This window comes from Melopsittacus undulatus, chromosome 1, assembly GCF_012275295.1.
Source record: "Melopsittacus undulatus isolate bMelUnd1 chromosome 1, bMelUnd1.mat.Z, whole genome shotgun sequence".
Classification (NCBI taxonomy): domain Eukaryota; kingdom Metazoa; phylum Chordata; class Aves; order Psittaciformes; family Psittaculidae; genus Melopsittacus; species Melopsittacus undulatus.
The window spans coordinates 2,747,111-2,771,888 of record NC_047527.1 but is presented as its reverse complement, the minus strand read 5'-3'; the positions used below and the strand labels follow the sequence as shown (position 1 = coordinate 2,771,888).

Here is a 24,778-nt window from a genome sequence, read left to right as displayed (position 1 = left end):
TGACAATCTGGAAACGTTCCCAGATTTTTGCCCAGCTAGGGTTTGTTTATACATAGGGAAGCAGAAAGAAAGGATGCGGGAAGAAAAGAGGGAAAGAAACATGGTGAAGAAAAGGGGGCAGAGTAAAAGAGAGGTGATCCCAGCTTTGGGCTGCATATCAGAGAGGAAATGGATTTACCCTCCCCTTCCCATTCAAACCCCCCAAATAATGGTTGCTTCTCAGTGGCACCTACTCAGCCGTTGGCATGAATGGCATGAGCTTTCTGATGCAAACGATCACTTCAGACACAGCCAACTTGGCACAGCCTGGTTGAAAACTGGAAGTTGTTTCCGTTTGACGGCTGTTGGTGGCCTGTTGGTGGACTTACTCCAGTTCCCAGTAGACAGATGGCTGCAAAATCTCTGCTGCAGATGGTGCATCACTAGCCTGATTAGCAGTCTCAACAGAGAGGTCAGTGACACAGTGGGCCATACAAGTGGAGTGACCTTGTTATTTGTCGGTGATGGCTGTCCTAGGTCACAGCTGGAAACAGGGTCTGTGTCACGAGCCACGTGCTGCACCACTCATGCAAAAAAATAGGGAGAAAAATATCTTCCCTCTTGAAAACTGGTATGAAAATGAAAACAGGGGAAGAAAATGAACTATTCAAGGGTCTGAACAGTTGAAATAACTTAGTTTCTTTAAGTTCTGGGTTGTACCACTGCTTTCAAACAGCTCCTTGAAATGTTGGTATTTCAGGAGTGTCTCAGTGTGTTTTCCATCCTGGAACACATTGCAGCTCAACAGCCTCTGGAGTCAGTGACCTTTCTATAGCATGGAGATCAATGCTTGCTATCGAATAGCTCTTCCACTAGCCCATCAGCATGTGGGGCACGGCAGACCTTTTCCAGTGAATGCTGAAAGATATCAGCACGAGATTTTCTCACTCCCTGCCCATTGAAGCCTGAGGATTGATTTAGTGCTTGTCAATGAGCCCTCAAGGGGCTTTTAACACTTGCTTTAAAGCCAGGAGCTCTGCCTCTGCTGGATTCACTGAGTTACTCAGTGGCCCTGGTGGGAGACAGCAGGAAGTGACTGCTCAGAGAAGGATGTGTGCAGCAGCCTGAGGAAGCAAAAGGTGACTCAGTGTTTATGGAGAGGAAGGGAGCATAATGGGGACAAAGAGACAGACTGTGGGGTTTTCCCACCTCCATCTGTCTTGGTTTGCACAGTGGCTTCCCCACATCTTGCAGGACCCAGGCCACAGCAGGAGTTCCCTAAATGTGCAGTGAGTGGCTGAGTCCAGCATATTTTGATAAGTAGGTATGAATCAACCAAGGAGTAGCAAGACAGCACCCTGGAGTAGTTCTGCCTTTGATGGAGATCTTTCCACTGGCAAAACACATCAAGTTCTGTGTTTTTTTTCCCCTATCTGATATGATTTCCTCACTTCCTTGGCCAGAGAATATGGATACTAATGGTGATTTCTTTCTGTGGAGCATCCTGTGCTGGAGAATGGAAGGAGATGGAAAGAAGCTGTTCTAGCTTAACGGGAGACTTCTGATTGAGATGAAACATAGCAAGGAAATGTTTGGCACCCAAGTCAGGCTACCAAGGAGGACTATGGAACCATTGCCCAGGAATGTAGGGTTGAATTAGGAAGGTCAGACCTCAGCTGCATTTCAAACTGGTATGGGTTGTGAAAGGCATCAATAAGGGCTTCTGTAAGTATGCCCAGAGGATTACCCAGGAAAGTGTTGGCCCAGTGTTGAATGGGGAAGTAGCCTGATGGAGAAGGAAGTAAAAAGGGCGAAGATACTCAGTGCCTTTGTTGCCTTGTTCTATTGTCAAGGTTTGCTCCCAGGCACCTGAGTTCCTGTACCTAGTGGCAGAATCTGGGCAAGAAAATACAACTCACTGTCAAGGAAGAGAGCTGAGGACCTCTTCTGCCAAGAGAGGTTGGATCAGATCATTCTTAGGGTCACCTTCTGACCTGGTATTCTATGCTTCTATGATTCAAGCAAGCTGGACATTTGCAAGTCCATGAGACCAAATGGAATGCATAAAGGGTGTTGAGGGAGCTGGCTGGTGTTACGGTGGAGCCACTGTTTATCATCTGGGGAGGTTCTTGATGGATGGAAGAAGGCAAATGTTAAATCCATCTTTAAAAAGGGCAAGGAGGAGGATCCAGAGAGCAACTGGCTGGTCAGCGTACTCACAGCCCCTGGGAAGATTAAAGAACAAGTAGTTATAAAGGTTATTTCCAGGCAAAATGATGGACAAAAGAGTGATTTGAAATAGACAGTGCAGATTTATTGAGGGCAGGTTGTGCCTGACTGACCAGTTTCCCTTTTGTGATGGGATGTCTGGTTGCATGGACCGTGGAGAGAAGTAAGCATTGTACATTTTGACATTGCAAAGGCCATTAACACAGTCTCTCATAATGTCTTTGTATCCAGACCAGGTAACTGCACTACATTAGCAGTTTCCAAAGTGCCTTAATATGTGGATATAGTTCACCCAGGATTAAAAGGGTAATGGTCAATGGTTTGAAGTCTAATCAAGAGCTGCTTAGTAGGTGCATCTGACAGGGTTTGATACTATTGCAAATATTGTTTAATGTCTTCTTTAGCAACCTGGTTGATGGGGCAAAATGCACCTTCAGCAGGTTTGAGGATGACATCAAGTTGGAAAGAGTGACTGATGCTGGAAAACAGCACTACAATTCACAAGGACCTTGGCAAACAGGAGATATGGGCCGGAGAAATGTTGCAACACAAACAAATGCACAGTTCTACACTTGGGACAGAATAACTGCATGGAGAAGGATGAGCTGAGACTGACTGGCTTGGAAATGTCTACAGGGGAGGGTCTGCAGGATCTAGTTGGCAATGATGCAGAAATGAATCAGCAATGCACCCATGCAACAGTGAAGGCCAGCATTAGTGGGCTATATAAGCAAGAATATAGCTAAGAGATCAAGAGAATTGAATATTCTTCTCTGCTTGACACCCACATCTGATACCCTTGAGCCGCCATCTGGGAGAGATGTCACATTGGAGCAAGTCCGGTGGATGCATAGGGAGCTGGAGGACATGATGTAAATGGAAGCAAAGGAAACAAGAGGAGGCTGTTGAGGAGTCACAGAGAAGTCAAACAAATTGCAGAGGTATACAGTGAAAGGTCGATGGGCACCAGCTGCAGCAGGAAAAAATCCAACTGGCTGTAAAGAAAAGTAATCCTTCACCATGAGAGCAGTTCAGCACTGTAAGAAGTCATCCAGGAGAGGTGGTGGCATTTCTGCTCTTGGTGGTTTTCAAAACTTGATAAGACAAGGCCCTGAGAAAGCTGCTCTGACTTTGAAATTAGCCCATTTTGGGGCAGAGATTGCACTGGGAACTCGAGAGTTTCTTCACCAACCTAAATGATTCTGTGATTCTACATGTTACCAGCCCATATATTCTCTGGAGGTTCAGGGATCTGGAGAAGGGAATGGACTCTCCATGGGAAGCATGGAGAAAGGAAAGGCATTTTTAATGGGAGAAAACGTCTAAAGACAGCTGGATTGTCTTCCCTTATATTTACATACAGTCTATACTTATGATCAACTGATTTCTTACCTTTTTTGACCAACGGAGACTTTTGAAGTTCACACTAATGCCAGTTAGATCATAGTGGTTTTACATGATTTATTAGATCTCATTCCCACCAGGACAGACTCCAGATCTCCTGTTCTATCCCTTAGAAGCTGCTGACTGGAGACTTGCTGTTTTACTTCACACCATCAAATCATAGATTGATGGCTTGGTACTCTCCAGCCACAAATGGAATAGGATCCAGGTGTTACACAGTATAATATTGAGCCCAATGAAATGGTAAAATCTGGGATCAGATTTGTCATGAAAGGAACCAGAGGTTTGTTTCACAGGCAGCAAACCCAGTTTCTAGCTGAGCTGGAAGCCTAGTCTGGTCTGGAGTTGGGTGAGTTTAAGGGAGAGCTATCTGTAAACCAGGTTTCCAACAGGCTAAGTGTAAATTCGGTTACTTTGCATCAGTGACCAGGAAAGCAAATCCTCAAGTTTCATGTTTGTTTGAAGGTAAAACTCAAAGGGAAACGATAATCAAACTTTTGTAGCCTTTAGTAGGTCTAAAGCACAGATTTACCCTTGGCAGAGCATAGGTGCACTAACTCATCCTGCCCACTTAATCAGAAGCTCAAAACTCTGCAGCCAAAGCACGACCAACTTGCTCTTGCTTAAATTAGTTAATGAAATTAAATTCCCAATATTAATAGTTGATGTGCTGGAATATAGGAAATAATCCTGCATTAGCCTCCAGGCATGAGTTGCTTGATTAATAGATCTGTTTCTAATTCCTCCAAGCATCAGCATCTACTCTTCACTCATCTGGTATTCAGGCCGAATCAACTGAGCTGATTCACGTGCATGAGCGTTGCTATGGCCAGGTCCTAAATTCAGTCCTTCAGGACTTGCACTTTTACAATTCCCTTTTAATTTTATTAGGGACATAAAAGTGCCCTCAAAGACATTTCCCTCCGCAGCCAGTGCTTTGAGTTAATCGGTGTGCACGTACCCCAGCAGCACGTTGGTGCTGTGCTGCACACTGCAAATCAGAAGTGACAACAAATAGCTTGTTCCTGCAAGGTGCCGAAGGCAACAGCTTCCTAACTTGGATCCCCAGTGCCACAGACCCACAGCTGCAGATATGTATTTGGCCTAGTTTTGAGGAGTGTTAAACCTCTCTATCTGTGGGAGGGGAGAGAAAAAGCCACAAGTATTTATCACTTCAGGATGGGTTGTTAGGTTAAACAAAGGGGAATGCTGAATCACAAGCACTTTGTTGTGGAGGTGCATGCATTTGTAATCTGCTTTCATTGCCAGCATGCCTGTGGCTCTTCTTATTTGGGAATCTTTCCATGTGTTGCCTGTATGTTTTCTTTTAAGCTCCTTTTCAAGCCCCCTTTCAAGTGAGCAGAGCTGAAGAAGACTTGCAGAACTCTACTGGTTTAGGAGTGGCTCAGACTAAGGACCAGACTGGCCACTTAGTTTGTTGACTCATGCTCATAACTCCAAGCTTTGATGGGGGAGAATAAAGAGATCTATGGGCTGAGCACCCAAGCTCTCCCCTTCCCTTTCCCCTTTGTTCTTGTCTGTTTAACATGCAAGATCTGCAGGAAATGGGCAATTTCTTACCATGGCCTTTCTGTAGAGCCTGGTTGATGCTTTCCAGAGGTAACTTAATGCAAGCTGTAACAAGGTGGATCCCCCTCCTCATCTTCTCTTGCTGCAGGTATATTCGCTCAGAGCGCTCTGTCATTCTTATCAACTTCTGCCTATCCATCATCTCCTCCAACGCCCTCATCCTGATCGGACAGACTCAGACCAGGAACAAGGTAGGAGATCAGTTGAGTTCTGTTTGTTTGTTTGTTTGCTTTTCCCCCTGATTTAGCACTGAAATAATCCATTCAGGCAGCACTTCCTCATTTTTCCTCCATCTGTTCATTAGCAACATGTCAAAGCTACGATTAAATGGCACATTTCAATTTTCTTGTGGAGAATTTGTCAGCATCCTCGGGGCTTTGATTCAAACCAATGTGATATTTTTGACTATCTGCCTAGAGTAGCTGGCACATGGCACAGGAAAGAAACGTGGTTATTTGCAAAGGCTTTAACTGTTTTATGTTCAAAAAATTACAGAGGAAGATTGAGAAAAGGCTTAAAAAAACCCACCCCAAACAAACAACATCTCTCAGCTTTACATTTATTTCTCCACCAACTTTTATACTCAGAGCTTAAAGCACTTGGCAGATGTTAATGTACACAGACACAAAAACCACCTTTTTTTGGGGTAGGGAGCATTGCCAGAGGCATTGTACATGCTGCAGAGCTGGGGACCATGAGGGCATAACCGCAGATCAGTGTAGCTTCAGTAGTAAAGGCATAGCATGGATTGTCAAGCTACATGCAGCATTGGCATGTACATACCTTCCCACATTACAGACCCAGCTGGAGAAGCGTATGCTGCCTGTATGACTTTCCTCCAGCCAAAGCACTTTCAGTTTCCTCATTGGAATCTGGCATAACAAATCACTGCTTATCATTAAAGCTGGAGAGGGACTCTTCATCAGTAGCAATAGGACAAGGTGTGATGGGTTCAAACTGAAACAGAGAAAGTTCAGGTTGGATATAAGGAAGAAATTCTTTATTGTGAGGGTGCTGAGGCACTGGCACAGGGTGCCCAGAGGAGTGGCGAATGCCCCATCCAGTGGTCAAGGCCAGGTTGGACAGAGCCTTGCGTGACATGGTCTAGTGTGAGGTGTCCTTGTCCATGGCAAGGGTGTTGGAACTGGATGATCTTAAGGTCCTTTCTAACCCAAACCCTTCTGTGATTCTATGATTCTATGATTAGTTGTACATTTTCCCATCTCCCCAAGTGCTTTCCTAACTCCACTAAGTAGAAAAGTGAAGCAAGAAGTGTCCTTCACTACTCTTGCTGCCAAAATGTCACTCAGAAGTCAAAATGTAGGTTTTAATTAACAGTAACCAGTGACCAGCCAATTTTTTCCAGCCTCTGCTTTGGCAGCCAGAACATGTTGTCACTTCTGGAAGTGTTTCTTCAGAGAAGCCCTAAGGTTTAATGAATCACAGGGATTCATTACTATGGAGGGCCCTTCAGATTAAGGGTACGTTGTTTTAGGGAAAGTTTTACAACTGCTTGAGTCGTATGTGTGGAGAGAAGGACAGAGACATGCAGCCAGACAGCTCTGCTCCTATTAAACATGCCCTTCAGAAGCTAGCTTTACAAAGCAGAGCTGTCTTTCATGGGAAACATGATTGGAAAGAAGTGGAGAAATAATGAGCGGAAGTCTTGATTACCAGGATGTGTTGTCTGCAACCCCAAGTGTGTGCTAGGAGCTTCTTTCCATAGGAAGACATACAGAGGGATGCTCAACATGGCAAGCCATGGCTGGACCCACTCTTTGGTTATCCTGCTTCACCCCAGGATAGGAGGCAGATATCTTCATGCTCCCTCACCTCCTTCAGAGCACGGTTGGGAGCCCAGGTTCTTCCTTGTGCTTTTTCTCACATGATTCTGGGTGTTCACTGTCAGTAGGGATTCAAAGCTCCCGGCTGCGATTGCATGAGGCAGATTAGCTCTTTGCACATACATATGCATGAAACACCATAAATAGAAAGGTTATTCTTGGATTTCCTCTCAGCCATCTAGTAAACAGTCTCTAGCAGGGAACAGAGAAAGAAAACTATACAGAAAAGAGACCAAAGAGTGTAAATGAAGATTTTATTCACATTCAATTATTGATAATGGAACATATTAAGATGTTTGTGATTGATTTATAATTACAGTTATTAGGGGAGAAATTCTATGGTATTTGTTGCCCTGGAAATGCCAAATTCTCCCTTGATTTTCATCCATGTAACCTCAAAGGCAAGATTCCATGCCTGGATTTACTAAGCTTTTTGAAGATGAAAGGCCTGGGAAAAGGCTAAAAACTTATAGTCAGCAATAACATGATACAAAAGAAATGAATGCTGCACGAACTGGCCATATCTCAAAGGCATGGCTACGTGCTGCAAGGAAACGGATTTCTCCTCTTAAAGGAAAATAGATGCTAATGGCCTTGACAGACTGACAAGCTCTGCTCAATCCTTAAGCAGTGACTTGGGACATCATATCCTGGTGCTTGGCCTTATGGAGTTGGGGTTTTTATCCTTACAAAGCAGGAAAAACCTGAAGCAGAGGTAGCAGAAGCAAATACATGCTTGCCCATCATCTGGCCAAGTTTACAGCCTGGTTTCAAGAAATGGGTTTATACTGGCCCAGCTGAGATGTGCATATGTCTGTTGTGCCCCTCTTCTCCTTGCCTTTCTATTAAAACTACCCAATTGAGACTAAAATAGCCAGAAAATATATCTCTGTGGTGTAAAATTAGAAAGCAAAGGGTTTTTTCTCCCCTTTACAAACTGCTGACAAACTGGGCAGAACAAACTCAGAATGGTAAAATGAACAGTGTTTTATCTGGTATTCTAAATAGCAGTCTCCTAAAATACCTTCCAGGAAGCATCCTGTGTGACAGTTTTATGGAGGGCTGTAAGCTTACAAATAGCAAACACCTTTTCACATGTAAAAATGGAAATTATCATCTTGAGCTGTGTTATTTGTGCTGAACTGTTATCCAGAATCCATTTATAAGCAAAGTACCAAGGGTTTTGGTGTCAAATACAAATATGGAACAAAAAACCCACCAGTTCCTGTCTCAAAGGACACATGGTCTTCCTTTTATTCACAGCCTCTGATAACATCTTTTTCTGCCAGTGTATGAATTGAGAGCAATCCAATAAAATCATGATAAAAGACACTCTGTGCATGAGAGCTTGGTGTTAAAAGATGCTGGTGGATGAAAAAAGAGGAAGGTTCACTGACCGTAAACCCGAAGTCTGTGTTTCCTGATGGAACTCAAAGCAGAGAAATTCTCCACTACAAATCTCCCCCTCCCCTTGGCCTGAATGTCTTAAACCATTTTGCTTCCCATCCAGAGTCACTTTTAAAGTCTTATTTGCTCTCCCTCCTCCTTGGGAGCCACTTGGAGTTTCTTTCCATCATTGTGTACATTGATTCACGGTTTCCAACTCACAGATGGTGGAAAACTGGCAGAGTTAAACAGAGCGGCATCAATTTGCACCAGTGAAAGATTTGGCCTTGCTGAGTTAAAAACAAAAGCAAGCTTGTCAGCTTTCCAGTCCATCTCCCTGGCACTACAGGATTGTTCTTCATAATGCATTTGCTAGTACTTTCCCCACTTTAATTTTAAATGGCTTAAGCTCCCTGCACTTCCCTTGAGAGATTTCCCAATGAGTTGTAGAGCTCACCATGATGAAATTCTTTCTAATGTAGGGTTTTTTCCCCTTTCCTTTTTTTCCCTGTCTGTTAGTAGTTATATACCCTTGTACAACTATACACCACTCACGTTTGCTGTCCTTACTAGCCCCTGGCAGCCGTGCTTTCACCCAGCTCTCACAGCTTAACTCTTTCACATAATAATCCTTCCCTGGCAGGGACACCATCCAAATTGCCCTCCTCTGATTTAATTTTATGGCTCGGTTGCCAACAACATGGTGCTTTGGAAACCTTTTGAGCTGAGATTGGTGCACGACTTACTAACTGCTGCAACTTCCCCGAAAGGATCATGGCAATGGATTTGATCATTTGGAGAATAAATATGTGTTGTTGAAGCCAAGAAAGCACCAGGATGGGATGAAGGATCAGACTTCAGGAGAGGTGTTAATCCTGGGCTTATCATAGAGCTCATGCAGCCAATTTCCATGCAGTACTTAAATGTGAAGTAAACACTTTAGTCCTTTCCTAGGTCAATCCATGTGGGGGAGGCTGCCTCTTCCTAAAATGTCTTTTTGTGTCTTGATCTTCATGACTTTGCCTTCCAGAGCCTGGTTTGGAAGCATCTCCCTGCACCTTCTGCTCTCCTGCCTGCTGCTCTCTCCGCCTGCTGCTCCTCTCACGTGTCCTCCTTTCCTCCTCTCTCCAGGTGATATGCACGCTGGTGGCGGCTTTCTTGCACTTCTTCTTCCTCTCCTCTTTCTGCTGGGTGCTGACCGAGGCTTGGCAGTCCTACATGGCCGTGACAGGCCGGTTACGGAACCGCATCATCCGCAAGCGCTTCTTGTGTCTTGGATGGGGTGAGGATGCTTGGTCCGAGGAGAAGCTTTCAATGCTTTCAGGAGTGTCAAGCAGGGCTGAAATGGTTAAAGATAGCATGAGCAAGAGCATTAAGTCCTGTCACACAAAAGAGATGAGTCAACAGTGGCTGAGTTTTCAAAGGGAATGCTGGGGGTTGTTTCTCCTGGGTTTGGGTCTCCTTCTTGCTTTCTCTGTCTCCTTCTATGTGCAACCTGGAGTGAAACAAGCTCTAAAATCCTGTCTCCATGGCAGCAGGGCCTTTTGTAGACAAATAAACTGAGACCGGTGCAGATGCTTGTAACTAATTTTTCTCTCTTTTCCATATGTTTAATTTATTACCCTTAAATGATGCATTCTGTAGTCGAAAACAAACACAAATCCGTAACCTGGACTTTCAAAGCAATAACAAGCGTGTGTTTGAAAGAAGCAACTGAGCAAAAAGTTGCTCAAAAGCAAGCAGATGAAAAGGAGAAAGAGAGAAAGCGTTGTGCATCTGAGCTGTATTAGTGTCTCGTTTTACTACTGAAGTCTGGCACTTCACCCCAGGCAAAGTATTTCTGATGCTTATGAAGAGCCCTGATTTGATTTATTCTGGCACATCAAGAGCCGTCCTCCTTCCAGCACCTGCATCCCTTTAAGTTTGCACTCTTAGCTTTTGCCTATAGCCAGAAAACAAATTGTCTTGTTGAAATATAGTGTCTGTGTGTAGCAGGAGCACAGCTACATACATGCAAAGTATGTGTACAAATATGTGTGTGCTCATGAACATGATTATACACAAACTGCAACTCGAGGAACATCAGGGATACTGAATGCAGACTAATAGCTTTTCTAGGTAATAAAAAGGTTTTTTTGCTAGTTTGGAATTGCTGGGACAGATGGGTGTGTTAGCCAAGGGAATTTTGGATGAGCAGCTTTCACATTTGTAGTCTGTACAGATTAAAACCACCCCAATGCTCTACATGTGTAGAAGCATAATTTGCACTGCTAGTAAAATGTAGTCATCTCTGAGCTAGGATGTGCTGGCTGATAAATGATGCATAATAACCATTTGAAATAGGTTAGGACAAGAAATAAGGAGCACTCTTGCCTATGGAGGCAGCAAGGGAATTTCTGATATTTAGCATCCTGTTGTAGAGTTGGGATTAATGGCACTTCTCAAAGGAAAGAGGCCAAAAAGATGTTTTAAAGAGCATAATCTGAAATAATTAACAAAATTCATTTTGTCATGGGATGATTCTCCTCCTTTTCCCCCTTTTGTGTATTGGCATTTCTCTAAGCCCTTGTTCGAGCCATCTTTGCCAAGTTCTCAGCTGCTGTCAGCTGTAGCTCATTGAAGCCACAATGGTTTTCATCAGCAATGAGATTTGTTCGTTGGTTTTTTGTTCTCCTCTTGGGTATGCGACTTTGCCTTTCCAGAAAAGAGATTTGAACAATTAGATTTTCTTTTCTTTTCATATTATTATTCAGAACAGACAAACAAAGTGTTCCCTAGAAACAATTCATTCATCATATTTAACTCAAATAAAGAAGACATCATTTTGTCAGTGTTTTTACAACCACAATTTCCACAGAAACTCAGGCTCTGAGTGGATCTTCAGTTCATAACACTTATGGTTCTTGGTACTTATTGGACATGAGGAACACATAGTCCGATTCTTCTCTGACCTGGCAATGTAAAACTATTTGAAACAGGTTTATAACATATTGATTCGGAGTTGTGAATGTAAAATTCACCTGAGAACTCTTTGAAACAGGTTTCTAATGTATTTATTCGGAATTATGACTGTACAATTCACTTTCTGCAGAAAGACCCTAAAACCTTGCTGAGTGACTACATGAGTGACTACCTAGAAGGCTGATACAAACCACCCACAGTGTACTGAACAGACCAGTTAGGAATAACTTTCTTTCAAAAAATCAAAAACCAGATTGAAAGTTATTATTCTTTTCCCAATCTAATCACATCTAACTGTGATTTGACCATTAACAGGTCTCCCAAGACAGGGAAATGCAGCATCCCTCATTATGATGCTCTCTGGCTTAGCTACCATGGCATAGCTACCACCTTCAGTTAATGCTGCCTATACAGCTCCATTTTCAGCACAAGCTGGGGCTCCTACCCAGGCTTGGTTCTTTGCCAGTCCCTGTAAGCTGATGAGTTCACAGCCTGAGTCTCTGTTTCTGCATAATTATCACGTCTAAGAGAAGCACTTTGCAAAGAACAAGTTGCTATTTTTGGTGGAGTCTTTGCCAACTTTTCCTCTTTCACAGGGCCTCTTGCATCAAGCTCTACTCCTGAAAAAGTCCTTTCACATGTGATTCCTTGGTGTGCTTGCAATGGGATGCCATATTGATGGCATCACAGTGAATACAGCGCTCAGGATATACCCAGATGAGGTGTGAAGGAGGGTTAACAAGAGGAGGAAAAAAAGGAGGAAGAAGAAAAAAAGAAAGAAAGAAAAAAGGAGATATCTTTCAAAGCCACTGCCTTTTGGTTTTGGACATCAAGCATGAGCTGTACTTGGAAATCTCATGTGGGAGGAGAAACGCTCCCCTTCATGATAACTCTCAAATGCTGCATGTTCCTGCCAGCTTGGCCTTCTACATCCCAGCTGGCTGCAGACCCTCACTATTAATCAATTTGGTGATGATTTGTATTGCTGAGTGACCACCTTGGCAGCAGGGTTATTATTTGGATGCTGTGTCTGCACATCGCTTTGATCTATAGCGTCTTCTGCAGTCACCCGCCATGACCTCTACAGCACAAGCATTAGGGGCTTGTCAAGAAGCACTAATCCTAGCTGGCTACTGATCCTGCTAATTCTTGATGGGATTTGCCCATCTTTAACATTGAGACAGCTTAATTCATCATGTCATGGAGAGAAGGGCTATAAAAAGCCACATGGAGACCTCCATAGCTGAACAACCAGATGTTACTAGCTGATATCCAGGCATTTCTATAGGGAAAGGGGAAAGCTGGGCTGGAGTTAGTGAACCAGAAAAGTACCCAATCTCCTCTGTAGATCCTGAGCAGTTTATCATGGCAGGGATAAGAAGCATCAGAAGACTATTAGCAAGATAGAGTGTCTTTTGCTAGTGGTGATTGTGCCCAGTCATTCTAGGACACAGTGATTTCAGAACCTTTTAATGAGTTTTAGGCCCATAACCAGCAGGTTTTCTTCATGCTCCTTATTCTAATGTTATGGGAGCTTCTAGCAGCAGCATCAGGGCAATAGCTTCACCCCTTTATTCACCTGAAGTAACATTCTGTGCTGGCACCATTAGCTCATGATGCTCTGAAAAGATAAATTACACTATGTACATTGTGGCATCCCAGCCACAGATCAACCTGTTCATCCTCTGCGACACTTGGAATGAAGTGTGTCTACTTGAGGGCAGCTGGTTTCTCTTAGTTTATTCCTCTTAAAAGGGAGCAGGTCTCTGGCAAGAAAAGAAGGTTTTCAGTAAGACCTGATGTTCCAATGCTCTGTTCCATTGCTGTTCAGATGGATCTGTTCTACTATAGATCATGGACCAAAACTTAGGAACCTCTTTGGGAAAGGGGAAGCTCAGTTTCCATTTCTTTCTCTGTTTCATTTGGGGTGAGATCTGAACCCAGCTTATTCATCATACGGTATGGTAAGAGTGAACATTGCCCTTAGTCTCCTTACTGGCTTCTTTGAGTTGGGTCGTGGCTGAACATTCCATCTTCAAGAGACATCTTTATATATTCCTGGCCAGCCTTTGTACCTAAGACTAAATTAAATCTATTTTATGCATCCACATGTACTGTCAGTCCTCACACAACTGCTGAGACCACAGCAGGATATGAGCTGATTACAGCTGACAGCATTTACTTCATTAGCAGAGGTAACAAGGGTTCATGCTTTTGGCTTTGAAGGTCCTGAATTCAGTCTCTGTTAAAGACCCAGGCTGGGACAGATGGTGCTGGAATAACACTGGGAAGAATGGGGTGTATTATGCTGTTGAGTGGGAGAAGAGCTGCACATATGCTTAAATGATCAATTTTCTCTTGTTTCATTCCTGTAGGGCTCCCTGCCTTGGTCGTTGCCATTTCTGTGGGATTTACTAAAGCCAAGGGATACGGCACCGTGAATTAGTGAGTAAAGGAGTTGTTCATTTTCCTCCCTGCATCACCTTCCATCCTTTTTGTTATAATCCAGTCCTTAACTCGCAAGATCCAGGGTAGCAGTTAAATTCTGGTATGAGATGATGGCAGAGGAAGGAGCCATCCTCCTTCCCTGCCTTCTCAAGCCCTGGCCAAGCTGGATTGTGTATTCCTTTAAACACCAGTTCACAGGGACTAGTTAGATTTAGCCACTGCATCCATGACAGCACTTCAATCTAACTGCATCCTACTTTGAGATTTATTTAAATATATATATAATGGGGAAAATGTGGTATTTTTAAAGTTTCAGATGTTTCAAAGTTAAAAATAGGTTTGGTGTTTATCTATTTAATGCTTTGCTTGATTGGTCCCAGATTTTCAAAATAGCTCAGCTCTGGTTTAGGCACCAGAACAAGCACGAGGTTTTCAAACCAAGGTTTGGAAAGCAATCTGAATTTGCCTGTTTTCTGAATTCCACATGATTTGCCTTTGGGAAACTTTTATTTGCATGTAATGGGGGAAGTAATGAGGGGTGGAAGTAACACAGGAAGACTGTGCAGAGGTGAAAAATACAGTAAGGGAAAGCTGGAATTACTCATAACTGAGCATCTGAAAAGTGTTATTTTTTCACTGTGCTGTGAAAAAAGATAGCTTAGAAATTATATTCATAGTGGCAGCCAATGGATAATATTTTATGTAGCAATAAATCAGGCCTGCATGTACAGTGTTTAAGGCAGAGATGTGACCAGCAAGAGATGAGGGTTTGAGAAGTCCACTGAGAAAATGGCATGTGCAATCCCAGCTCTTTCTCAATTCCCACCATATTCTGCACACCCACAACGAAATGGTCCAGGGTTTGCATTTTGACTGCAGGAGAGTATTAAACCAGAACAGCAGCATTCTTTGCAGTCTGGATTACTGCAGTCTAAATCACTGTATGATACAGAGGGCTCAGGAAGGTGGGTTCGTCAAATGCCTGTCCTGGCGTCAGGATGCATTGGATGTACCTGTCCTGACTTGCTTGCCCCAGCTCAGGGTGTACTGGTGGAGAGGGATCCAGTGTTTGTTATATGACTCAGAAGAGGACAACACGTGGCCTGGCTCTCAGAAGTGCTGCTGAGATCCCAAATGCCCTTTAGCTTTCCTGTGGGTCTGCTGTTTCTGGCACTTCATGCAAGTCCATTAAAACAAGTCATAATGAACAAGCATCAGGGAAATGAGAGGAAGTTCCTAAGTATTTATGCTTCATTTCCTTTTTGCAGATGTGGGAATTGCTGCACTAAGCTCTATAGCTCCTTCCCCATTAATGTTTCAGGGCCATCCCAGAGTTTTGTGGTCAACATTGACCACACAAAAGAATGTGGGCAGGGAAGGGAAGAACGTGCAGGAAAGCACACCCCATTTCACTGCCTTGGACCACTGAGTACCAGCATCTCCCCACCCCAGAGCAATGCCCTCCCAAACTGCATCCAAAAGGGTGTCAATGAGTGACAAAACCTGTTGGTCTCCTGCTTTGGTCTCAGATTGACACACTAGTGAGGTGGCCAACAGGCTGCACTGACTTCCCATCGTTCCCAGAGGATGCTTAACTTTCCTCCTTTTGCTGCTAATCCTCTGACTCCTTTCAGCCATAAAGACTGTCACTCCATGCATCCGAGGGCTGGATGCTGCTGGCCTCCCTGTCCAACAGGCTGGCTGGCTTCCCAAGGGGATGGCAGGGAATCCTGTGCTCTCAGCAGGAGCTGCAGCCCAGTGACACCATTTACTAGCTTTGCCTTCAGGGTGCTCATCACCAAAAGAGCCTTTGCAGCTTGGCAGGTGCAGTTTGGTCCTCCTTTGGTTTCCATTTGATGCTGCAGCTCAGTGTGGGGTAAAGCTGGTGAGTCCCAGCAATTTAATACATGACAAATACTCATGTAGATAAAGCTAGGCAGCATGCCCCGACAGACATAAGAACATACTTCTTCCTGTTTTCCTGCTCAAAAGGCATTAAAACTATCTTACATTTATGTGTGCCCTTGGTTTTACCTCTCCTTTAGAGCAAAGTCAGCATTATATAGCAGAAATTGCAGAGCTGAGCTCCAAAACTTGAGATTTAACATTGTCTAATGCTGAAGGCATATAAACACAATATAGACCTGGATAGAAGCTCATTTGTTGGTTTATGGCCATTACATCAGCATGTGATGTAGTTGCAAAGCTCAGAGCTAGATTTCAGGAGCTATCTTAGCGTTGTCTCTGGTTAGTACAGGGCATGCATTGGTCATATCAAATGGCCAGTGTCAGTCTTTCAAAGCATGATGTTTCAATCTTGCAGAAGGAAGGAAAGGCATTAGCCACAGCACGTCCCTCCCTGTGAAGCAGGGGACAAGAGCTGACTTGACAAAACACAAGGGACTTCAAAGTGTTTTTAAAGCTTCCTCCAACCATGCAATTCCTGTTTTTTAAGAGCAATGCATTAGCACTCGTTGGGTTTCTTGTAGAGATGGGCATTAGAGCAAAGTAGGTCTCTGGTATTTAGCTGAGCACAGAAGCTGATACTCAACATTCTTATAGGGGGTTTATAAGGATGCTGGGGAGGAACTCTTCATTAGGGACTGCAGTGACAGGACAAGGGGCAATGGATTAAAACTGAAACAGGGGAAGTTCAGGTTAGATATAAAGAAGAAGTTCTTTACTATGGGGGTGCTGAGGCACTGGCACAGGTTGCCCAGAGAAGCTGTGGCTGCCCCATCCCTGGAAGTGTTCCAGGCCAGGTTGGACAGAGCCTTGGGTGACATGGTCTAGTGTGAGGTGTCCCTGCCCATGGCAAGGGGTTGGAACTGGATGACCTTCAGGTCTTTTCCAACCCAAACCATTCTGTGATTCTATGATTGTAAGATGAGAAGGGAGAGAGGTTCAAGTTAAAAGCTGTGTATGTCCTACTGGATATGACCTGTGTCTCATTTTCTGAGTTGTGATTTTCCAGCAGCCATTTACCCAGAGGTCTTTCTTGCTCTGTGCACCTTTCTAGAGTGATCTGAGCTCTCCATCTGCAATGAAGGGAGGAGGACAAGAAAAGATCTTTTCCCTTTTTCTTACTTTAACACTATTTGAAAGGAGATTTTGCAGTTGTTTGAGAGTTGCTGGTGTAGGGTACTTGCTGTACTTCCAGTCTCAAGGAGAGTCTTAAAGATAATGGAGGTCTAAAGCACCTGACACTGTTCACCTCCTTGTATTAGGCTGAATGCCTGAATAATAACTCTTTTTAGCTTGTACTCCAAGGACTGACTCTGCACCTCTAAAGCTTGACAAGCTGCCCCTTAAAGCTTGAACTGAATAATTGGGTTTATGACACTGGTAGTTGGGAACTTATATCCTTCCCCACAAGAGAGCCCACAAAGGTTCTGTGAGAGCAGTGCCAGGACACAGCAAATTTCCAGGGTCCTTGTGTGTCATTGCATCAGGGCTTCTGTCACCCACAGGTACCTCAGCAGCTGCTGTATTAACCTCTGAAGTAATACTGGTGGGACACCCTTGTTTCCCAATGGTAGTCTAGTTATACAAATATCTTGTCTGTTGCATTGGAGCTTCTTAGTTTTGTACATGATGGAGGTGAGACCTGTTGCTGGCAGAGCTGTATGGTGTAATCAAGAAGGTCTCAATGGAAGTCTTGCAGCACTGTGTGCAGTTCTGGTGTCCTCAGCATAAGAAGGACATGGAGCTGTTGGAGCAAGTCCAGAGGAGGCCATGAGGATGAGCAGGGGCTGGAGCACCTCCTGGATGGAGACAGGCTGAGAAAGTTGGGGCTGTTCAGCCTGGAGAAGAGAAGCTGCGTGGAGACCTCAGAGCAGCTCCCAGTGTGTGAAAGGGGGCTACAAGGATGCTGGAGAGGGACTCTTCATCAGGGACTGCAGTGATAGGACAAGGGGTGATGGGTTCAAAGTGGAACAGGGGAAGTTCAGGTTAGATATAAGGAAGAAGTTCTTTACTGTGAGAGTGATGAGGCACTGGAATGGGTTGCCCAGAGAAGTGGTGAATGCTCCATCCCTGGCAGTGTTCAAGGCCAGGCTGAACAGAGCCTTGGGTGACGTGGTCTAGTGTGAGGTGTCCCTTCCCATGGCAGGGGGCTGGAACTGGATGATCTTAAGGTCCTTTTCCAACCCAAACCATTCTATAATTCTATGAAATCAGCTCTTTGCAGAAACGAAAAAGAAACCATCCATCTCTCATATTTGCTATGGCAGATTCACAAAAGCATCAGATGTTTTGCAAAGAGCTCTATTGTGTTGAACACAAGCTGCTGTCAGTCGGGGACGTACTGCTTAGAAATAGTAGTCTGGAGCTGCTGAACATTGTTAAACCATTCACTATCTCCCTTTAAGAGATCTGTGCAGAGATCCTTTGGCAAGTACTGGGGAACCTCTTAGTGAAATGCAAATATTTGTGTGCCTTGTAGGCACAGATGCTAAAAGCATCTCCACTGGATAATTGCTGGAGTTTGCTGTTGGTTCCTCCTCTCGGCTATCACTTGACCCTTTCCCTTCCCTTGCTGTCAGCCACCACCTCTGACAGCGTTGATAATGCTTCGATGAAGCACTGGGGCAGAGAGGTCAGGCAGTCAAAAGGGATAAGGACCAGTGCTTAGTGATGTGTGAATTAGCCTTCAGAAAGCCTGATGCTCAAAGGGGAAGGAAGGGGCTGCAGGGACCTGACATCAGCAAGAGCCCTCATTGCACCAAGTCCTCATCACTAATTGGAGCACAAGACACTCAGCTCCTTTCTTTGTCTCTCAGTTCGAATAGACCCTGTGAAAAACGGTCTCAAAATCAGGATGGAGCCTTGGAGAAAAAGGGGTAGGAAAGGGCTGGGATTTGGGAGCCCTCCTGCTTCTCCCTGCCCTCTCCTTGCAGTTATTGCAGCCCTCCAAAGCTTCATTCTTATTCCCTCCATCCCCAGATGATTACTCCTTTTATTGCAGCTGCTCAGGCAGTTTATGACGGAGCAACACGCTATCAGGAAGGAATCAGAATTGATTAAATTAGCACATTACAGGTTTAATATAGGAATAAACAAGATACAGGTCTCAGAATAAAAAAACAGAATGTCCTGCTTTTAATTCTCAATTTTAAATACTCTTTTTTTTTCCCAAAATGTTCTGTGTTTTGGGGTAACAAATAATGGTTTTTTTTTGCAAGTCAGAAGAGCTATAGAACAAAACTGAAGTATTTCCAGGAAAGCTTTGTTTCCTGGGAGACTCTGAAAGGCAGCTTTGGTTTTGCTGCTGATGCAGAATGAATCCATATTGCTGAGAGCACAGGCATGTAACTAACTTACTGCAGCATTAGCTGGGTTAGGAGCTTGAGGAAAGTCCTCACTCCATTGTGGTTGCCTCTTCTCCTGTGGTAAGTGCACTGCTGAAATGGGATTACTTCATCACACGTTTTCTCCAGGGTACTGCAATGTCAAAGCATGGAAACTTTCCATGAGGCTGCAAACAAGGTGTATATTTGCATCCTCTATTGCCATGAATACCTACTTTATGTGTCCATGCTCTGAACTGCTGGATTCCCCACTAAATGGATAGTTCAGCTCCTGTGCTGCTGTAACTGTTCATGGCTGTTGTAGTTACAGACTTGTTGATGTGGAAGGGATCTCTGAAGGCCATCGGGTCCAACCACCCTGCTGCTTAAGCAGGGTCATCAGGGCTGGCCACCCAGGACAAGGACCTGTAGTTACAGGACAAGAGGGAATGGCTTTAAAATGAAAGAGGGGAGATTTAGACTAGAGACTCAGAAGCTCTTCCCTGTGAGGGTGCTGAGGCACTGGCACAGGGTGCCCAGAGAAGCTGTGGCTGCCCCATCCCTGGCAGTGCTCAAGGCCAGGTTGGACACAGGGGCTTGGAGCAAGCTGCTCTAGTGGAAGGTGTCCCTGCCCATGGCAGGGGGTTGGAACTGGATGAGCTTTAAGGTCCCTTCCAACCTGAACGTTCTGTGGTTCTATAATTCTATGATTCTATGATCTCCCTGGGTTAAATGCACTTCTTACTTGGATAGTGAAGATCTGGTCAAGGCAGTCAGTGGAGCTCAGGATGTGATTAAACTGATTGAATCAGGTTATCATGGACTCTTTTGGTTGGATCTTTCCTGACTAAAAATGCCATGAAGAGTGGCTCTGTGGCAGGCACTAATAGGGCTTACATCAGCACTTTAGACAGAAGAGCCCTCTTTGTGTAGGCACCAAGCAGTTTAGGAGCCTAAATTGCACACATGGTCAGTGGAGAAAGGAGAAGCCCTCAGCTCATACGGTATGAGGGAGAAGGAACAAACTTGTTGGCAGTAAGCTCAAAGAGAGCATCCAGGAGAAGAAATATACTGTACTCTTGGACTTGAGCCTGCAGCAGGCATAGTGATTAGCAAATGAGGGAGGGACAATTTCCACTGTTACTACTCCTTTGACTGAGTGTGTAGGACAAAGAGCATCATCTTTCTAGCAAACTGATGCAACTGCTTCCAGGACCTGATCTGCAAGTGAGCACTTCCATTAATGTTGTACTGTCTCTTGACAATACGATACTATTCTGCAGGCAGACCCCCAGGCAAAGCAGCCTTCTCCAAGGTCAGGAGAAATGGGAAACCTCACTTGTTGTTTGAGACCTTTTTGTCATGGGGTATCACCTCTCAAGATGAACACTGTATGCAAAGAACAGAAGCAAACCTGTGTCTGTCAATGATATTAGCCACTGGGTAACTTTCTTTTCTCTCTTTATTTTCCAGCTGCTGGCTGTCGTTAGAGGGAGGTCTTCTCTATGCCTTCGTGGGACCAGCAGCTGCTGTTGTTTTGGTATTTAAGCTTGGCTGAAAGCTTTTCCCTTATAACACTCCCCTTGTTCTTTCACCCCAAGAATGTCCCTCTATTTCCACTCGTGTTGTGAATGGCTTTTTCCTTCAGGAACAGAGCAAAGTGTAGAACCAGTAATCTGGAATGGGTTTGATTTGTAATATAATAAGCCTCAGCTCTCAGCCTTCTACCTCTGTTCTCTCTGGAGTCTCCTTGACATCTGATTAATACTTTTTAAACCTTGCTTTTTGCCCTATCTGCATGGACGTGCAAGATGATGGTGGAAAACTCTGACATTAGCTCCTTCAGCATCTGCTGTTACTGGCTGCTTTCACACCAGACTGTGCCTCTACAACCAGCATTCATTCCTGTCTGTCTTAGAAGCTGCATGTGAGCAGCATCCTTTATTACAGGTGAAATGGAGGTCTTCAATACTGAGAACCCTAAAATTGTCATGTTTGCTTCTAGTTCAAAGAGATGGCATGTTTAAAGTGAGTATTCCTAAACTCCATCCCACCCCCTCAGGCATGGTGGCAGTCTGGTCTACTGTCCCCTCTCCCTTGGCTCCAACACAGCACCAAAGCCAGTCTTGACCAGTTACTGCTTGAGTTGAAGGTGTCACTCAAGAGATGACATACCTTTCATCAAGCTTCCCTGCTGTTGAAGCCTCCCTGGCCAAGAGAACCCTTGACTTTCGGGGTTCAAAGAACTTGAGAACTGCTGGTCCTCTAGGATATCCCTCCTGCAGCAATTTCAGATGGTTTTAATGCCACCTTTGAGTGCCCACATGTAAGTGGCAGTCTCCAGTGGCAATATCCAACTGTGTTTTAGCCAGTGGTGAAGCTATATATCCTCTGAGGCTCAAGTGCCCTGGATTGTAATGGTAGGACAAGGGGCAAACTGAAACAGGGGAAGTTCAGGTTGGAGATAAGACAAGGGGTGAGGTGGTGAGACACTGGAATAGGCTGCCCAGAGAAACGGTAAATGCCCCATCCCTGGCAGAGTCCAAATCCAGGTTGGACAGAGCCTTGAGTGACATGGGCAAGGACATCTCACACTAGACCATGGCAGGGGGTTGGAACTGGATGATCTTAAGTTCCTTTCCAACCTAAACCATTCTATGATTCTGTGAATGGAGTTGCTGACACTTGCAATTTCTTCTTTGGATCAGGCTTTTGTTTCATGTAGGGCTTGTGGGGTTAGCTGTCCACAGCAGGTTTACAGCATCATATATACACAGAAGCTTTTGCTACCTCTATTCCCAGTGCTGTCATTGCACATCAAACCACCTTGGCACCATCATTTCATCATGATGACAAAGAGACAAGCCAGCAGTTGCCCCTCCTCTATAATACAGAAAAGCTTGTATCAGTTAGGGTCTTTAGCTCAGGGCTGCATCACACTGTTGAGCTTTCAGATAGCAGGTAGCAAAGAGTGGTGATAAGCAGATGTTCATGCCAGCTGATCATTAGATCTCTGTAGGCACGTGATAGCTGGATTTCCCTCGGTAATGTAGCTGTTGGGGGTCAGGGTCTTCTTTATAGAGAGGATAATTGACAGGAGCATTAAGTAGCTTAGTGCTTTCAGATGAGCTACTTCTTTGCCCCAACAACATAACAGCTCTGGCTCAGCTGCTTGAACACTCAATAGGCAGCAGTGATTAGCAGGGAGGGAGCTTTGGTAGCCCCAGACAAGAGGAAGTCAATCTGCTGCCTCAAGCCATCTTGCTTTTGTTGTGCCAACAACAAGGGAAGTAATTCTTTGGCTTTCATAGTATAGTTAATGTGAGAAAAGACACATGAGCCTGCTTCTATTTGGCATCTTGGTTTTCACTCCCATCAAAGCTAGAAATGGAGATGTTGTTACAGAGAGGTCACCACCTGCAAATGGTGGTTCATGCAGTTGATCTTATGAAGTGGTGAATCATCTCTGGGGGTGTTTGGCTCTTTAGTACCTAGTGAGAGCCCACACACCTTGCTAAGACTACCTGAGTCATTGCTGGCTGAAGTGAGAAGTGAATGTTGCCCAAGTTGGAGAAGAATAAGCACTGGAAGCCTTTTTATAAATGGGATCCTGAAAACAGATAAGCTCAGTAATTTGCCCCAATTCACATTGTGACTTTTAACAGAGCAACAGGTTGAACACACAGTTCTCAAGAGTGCTTTGTCCACATAGCTGGACTGTTACCTGTTCTCCAGGTCCTTTATCCTCATTTCAGGTTGACCATGGCAGCAATGGAGGGACAATCTGCCTGGCTTAACATAAGGACAGTCAGGCTCTATAAGGGACATGCAGGACATGTTTGCTCCAGAAACAATATAGCTACTGCTGTGCAGGAGTGCACAGATCAAGGTGGGACTTGACTCTGTGCCTGAGCTCCTTGTCACCCAAACCTCCCATGAATATGATATATACATGAGCAAATGACTTTGCACACAGCTGACTTGGCTACAGCTAGGCCTGTTACCTCTGCCTTAGCCCTGCTTGGCCAAACTAGACTTGTGCTCACTGCTCCCAAGCATCTCTCTGCTGCAGTTCTCCTACCAATATGATTTTTCTGTTACCTGTAGTAACCTTCTTCCTCCAACCCTCACTTATTAATCTCCCCACTGGAAAAAAAGCTTTTTGCTTGGAGAACACCAAAAAATAATATTCTTAAGACATTTGCAGCTTGCAAACAGTCCACTAACACAGGACGGCTGCAAAGGTTTGAGTTTTAGTCTTGAAAGTCCTAACAACTTTAAATGCAGAGCTGTTGCAAGCAGTTTTACCCACCTAGCTCCTGTGGATCAGCCTGGTGATAATTCTGTGCAGGTTGAAGGCAATGGGTTACTGCAGGGAGAGGTTCCTGGCATGATGAAGTCAAGACAGAGAGTCATCAGTCATCAGGTGCTGCTTATCTCAAGGGCTGAATCTCAGACTTATGTCTTTGCTTCCAGATAGCATCTCTGAGACAAGGAAGCAAAGATACACTTCATGTTATTAAGAGTGGCTGTGTATAGGAGCATGTCGATGCTTATAGCCAGGATCAGATGAGGATGTGGATCATGATGATCAATGGACTGAATGAAACAGCTTTTATTTATTGTAACAAGTGCAGAGCTGCACTTTATCATCTCTCCTGCAATACATGAATAAGGATACACACTTGTGTAGTGGCCAGCTCCAGGAGTGATCCAGCCTGCAATGCTTCCACCCCCTCTTTCTTACTGCCTTGCTGCACCTCTCTTGCACTCACCAGCATCCAGTACAGTGAAGAAGGACAAGTGACTTGAAAGTGCTTCTTTCTCCAAGCACATCACTAGGGTTAGATGTCCTGCTGATCCTTGGCTGAGTTGCTACATCTGATGTGCCAGTGTTGTTCCTCTAAAACAATACCATGGTGAGCTCTAGGAAAGAACTCACAGCTGTGGGAAGTAACCCACTGCCCCAACAGCTGATACAAGAGAAAGGAACTGCTATTCATGAGATCTGCCATTTATTCCCAGCTGTGGACTCCACAACAGTGAGCTGGGTCATGTCCTGCTAAGCCAGCAATCCAGACTCAGAGAGATAGATCATTCTTGAGGATCTGTTCGAGCAAGTCCAGAGGAGGCCACAAGGATGAGCAGGGGCTGGAGCACCTCCTGTATGGAGACAGGCTGAGAACATTGGGGCTGTTGAGCCTGGAGAAGAGAAGCTGCGTGGAGACATCAGAGCAGCTTCCAGTGTGTGAAGGGGGCTACAAGGATGCTGGAGAAGGACTCTTCATCAGGGACTGCAGTGACAGGACAAGGGGTGATGGGTTCGAAGTGGAACAGGGGAAGTTCAGGTTAGATATAAGGAAGAAGTTCTTTACTGTGAGGGTGCTGAGGCACTGGAATGGATTGCCCAGAGAAGTGGTGAATGCTGCATCCCTGGCAGTGTTTAAGGCCAGGTTTAACACATGAGATTTAGAGTCTGGATAAGAACAAAGCCTTTTGCATATCTGGAGAACAGTCCGTTCTCATGTTTACAATAGTTTTCAGGTTTCATTAATGCTTCTTCTCCTGTGGTGTTATCTCTTGGATTCAAAAGCTGGACTTTTCTCCTGAAAGGAAGTTCTTGGTTTTGCCCAGCTCAGAATCTTAAAG

The 24,778-nt window shown here is 44.6% G+C and overlaps 1 protein-coding gene across 1 annotated transcript in view; it reads left to right on the top strand.

Moving 5' to 3' along the window:
- The window catches only part of ADGRB1 (adhesion G protein-coupled receptor B1), a 204,425-nt gene that overhangs the window by 137,976 nt on the left and 41,671 nt on the right, over positions 1–24,778 (top strand). Inside the window, exons 20-23 of the mRNA XM_034067515.1 lie at positions 5,291–5,393; positions 9,564–9,714; positions 13,769–13,838; positions 20,603–20,669. Of these exons, the coding sequence (XP_033923406.1) occupies positions 5,291–5,393; positions 9,564–9,714; positions 13,769–13,838; positions 20,603–20,669 (391 nt within the window). The remainder of the gene's footprint in view (positions 1–5,290; positions 5,394–9,563; positions 9,715–13,768; positions 13,839–20,602; positions 20,670–24,778) is intronic.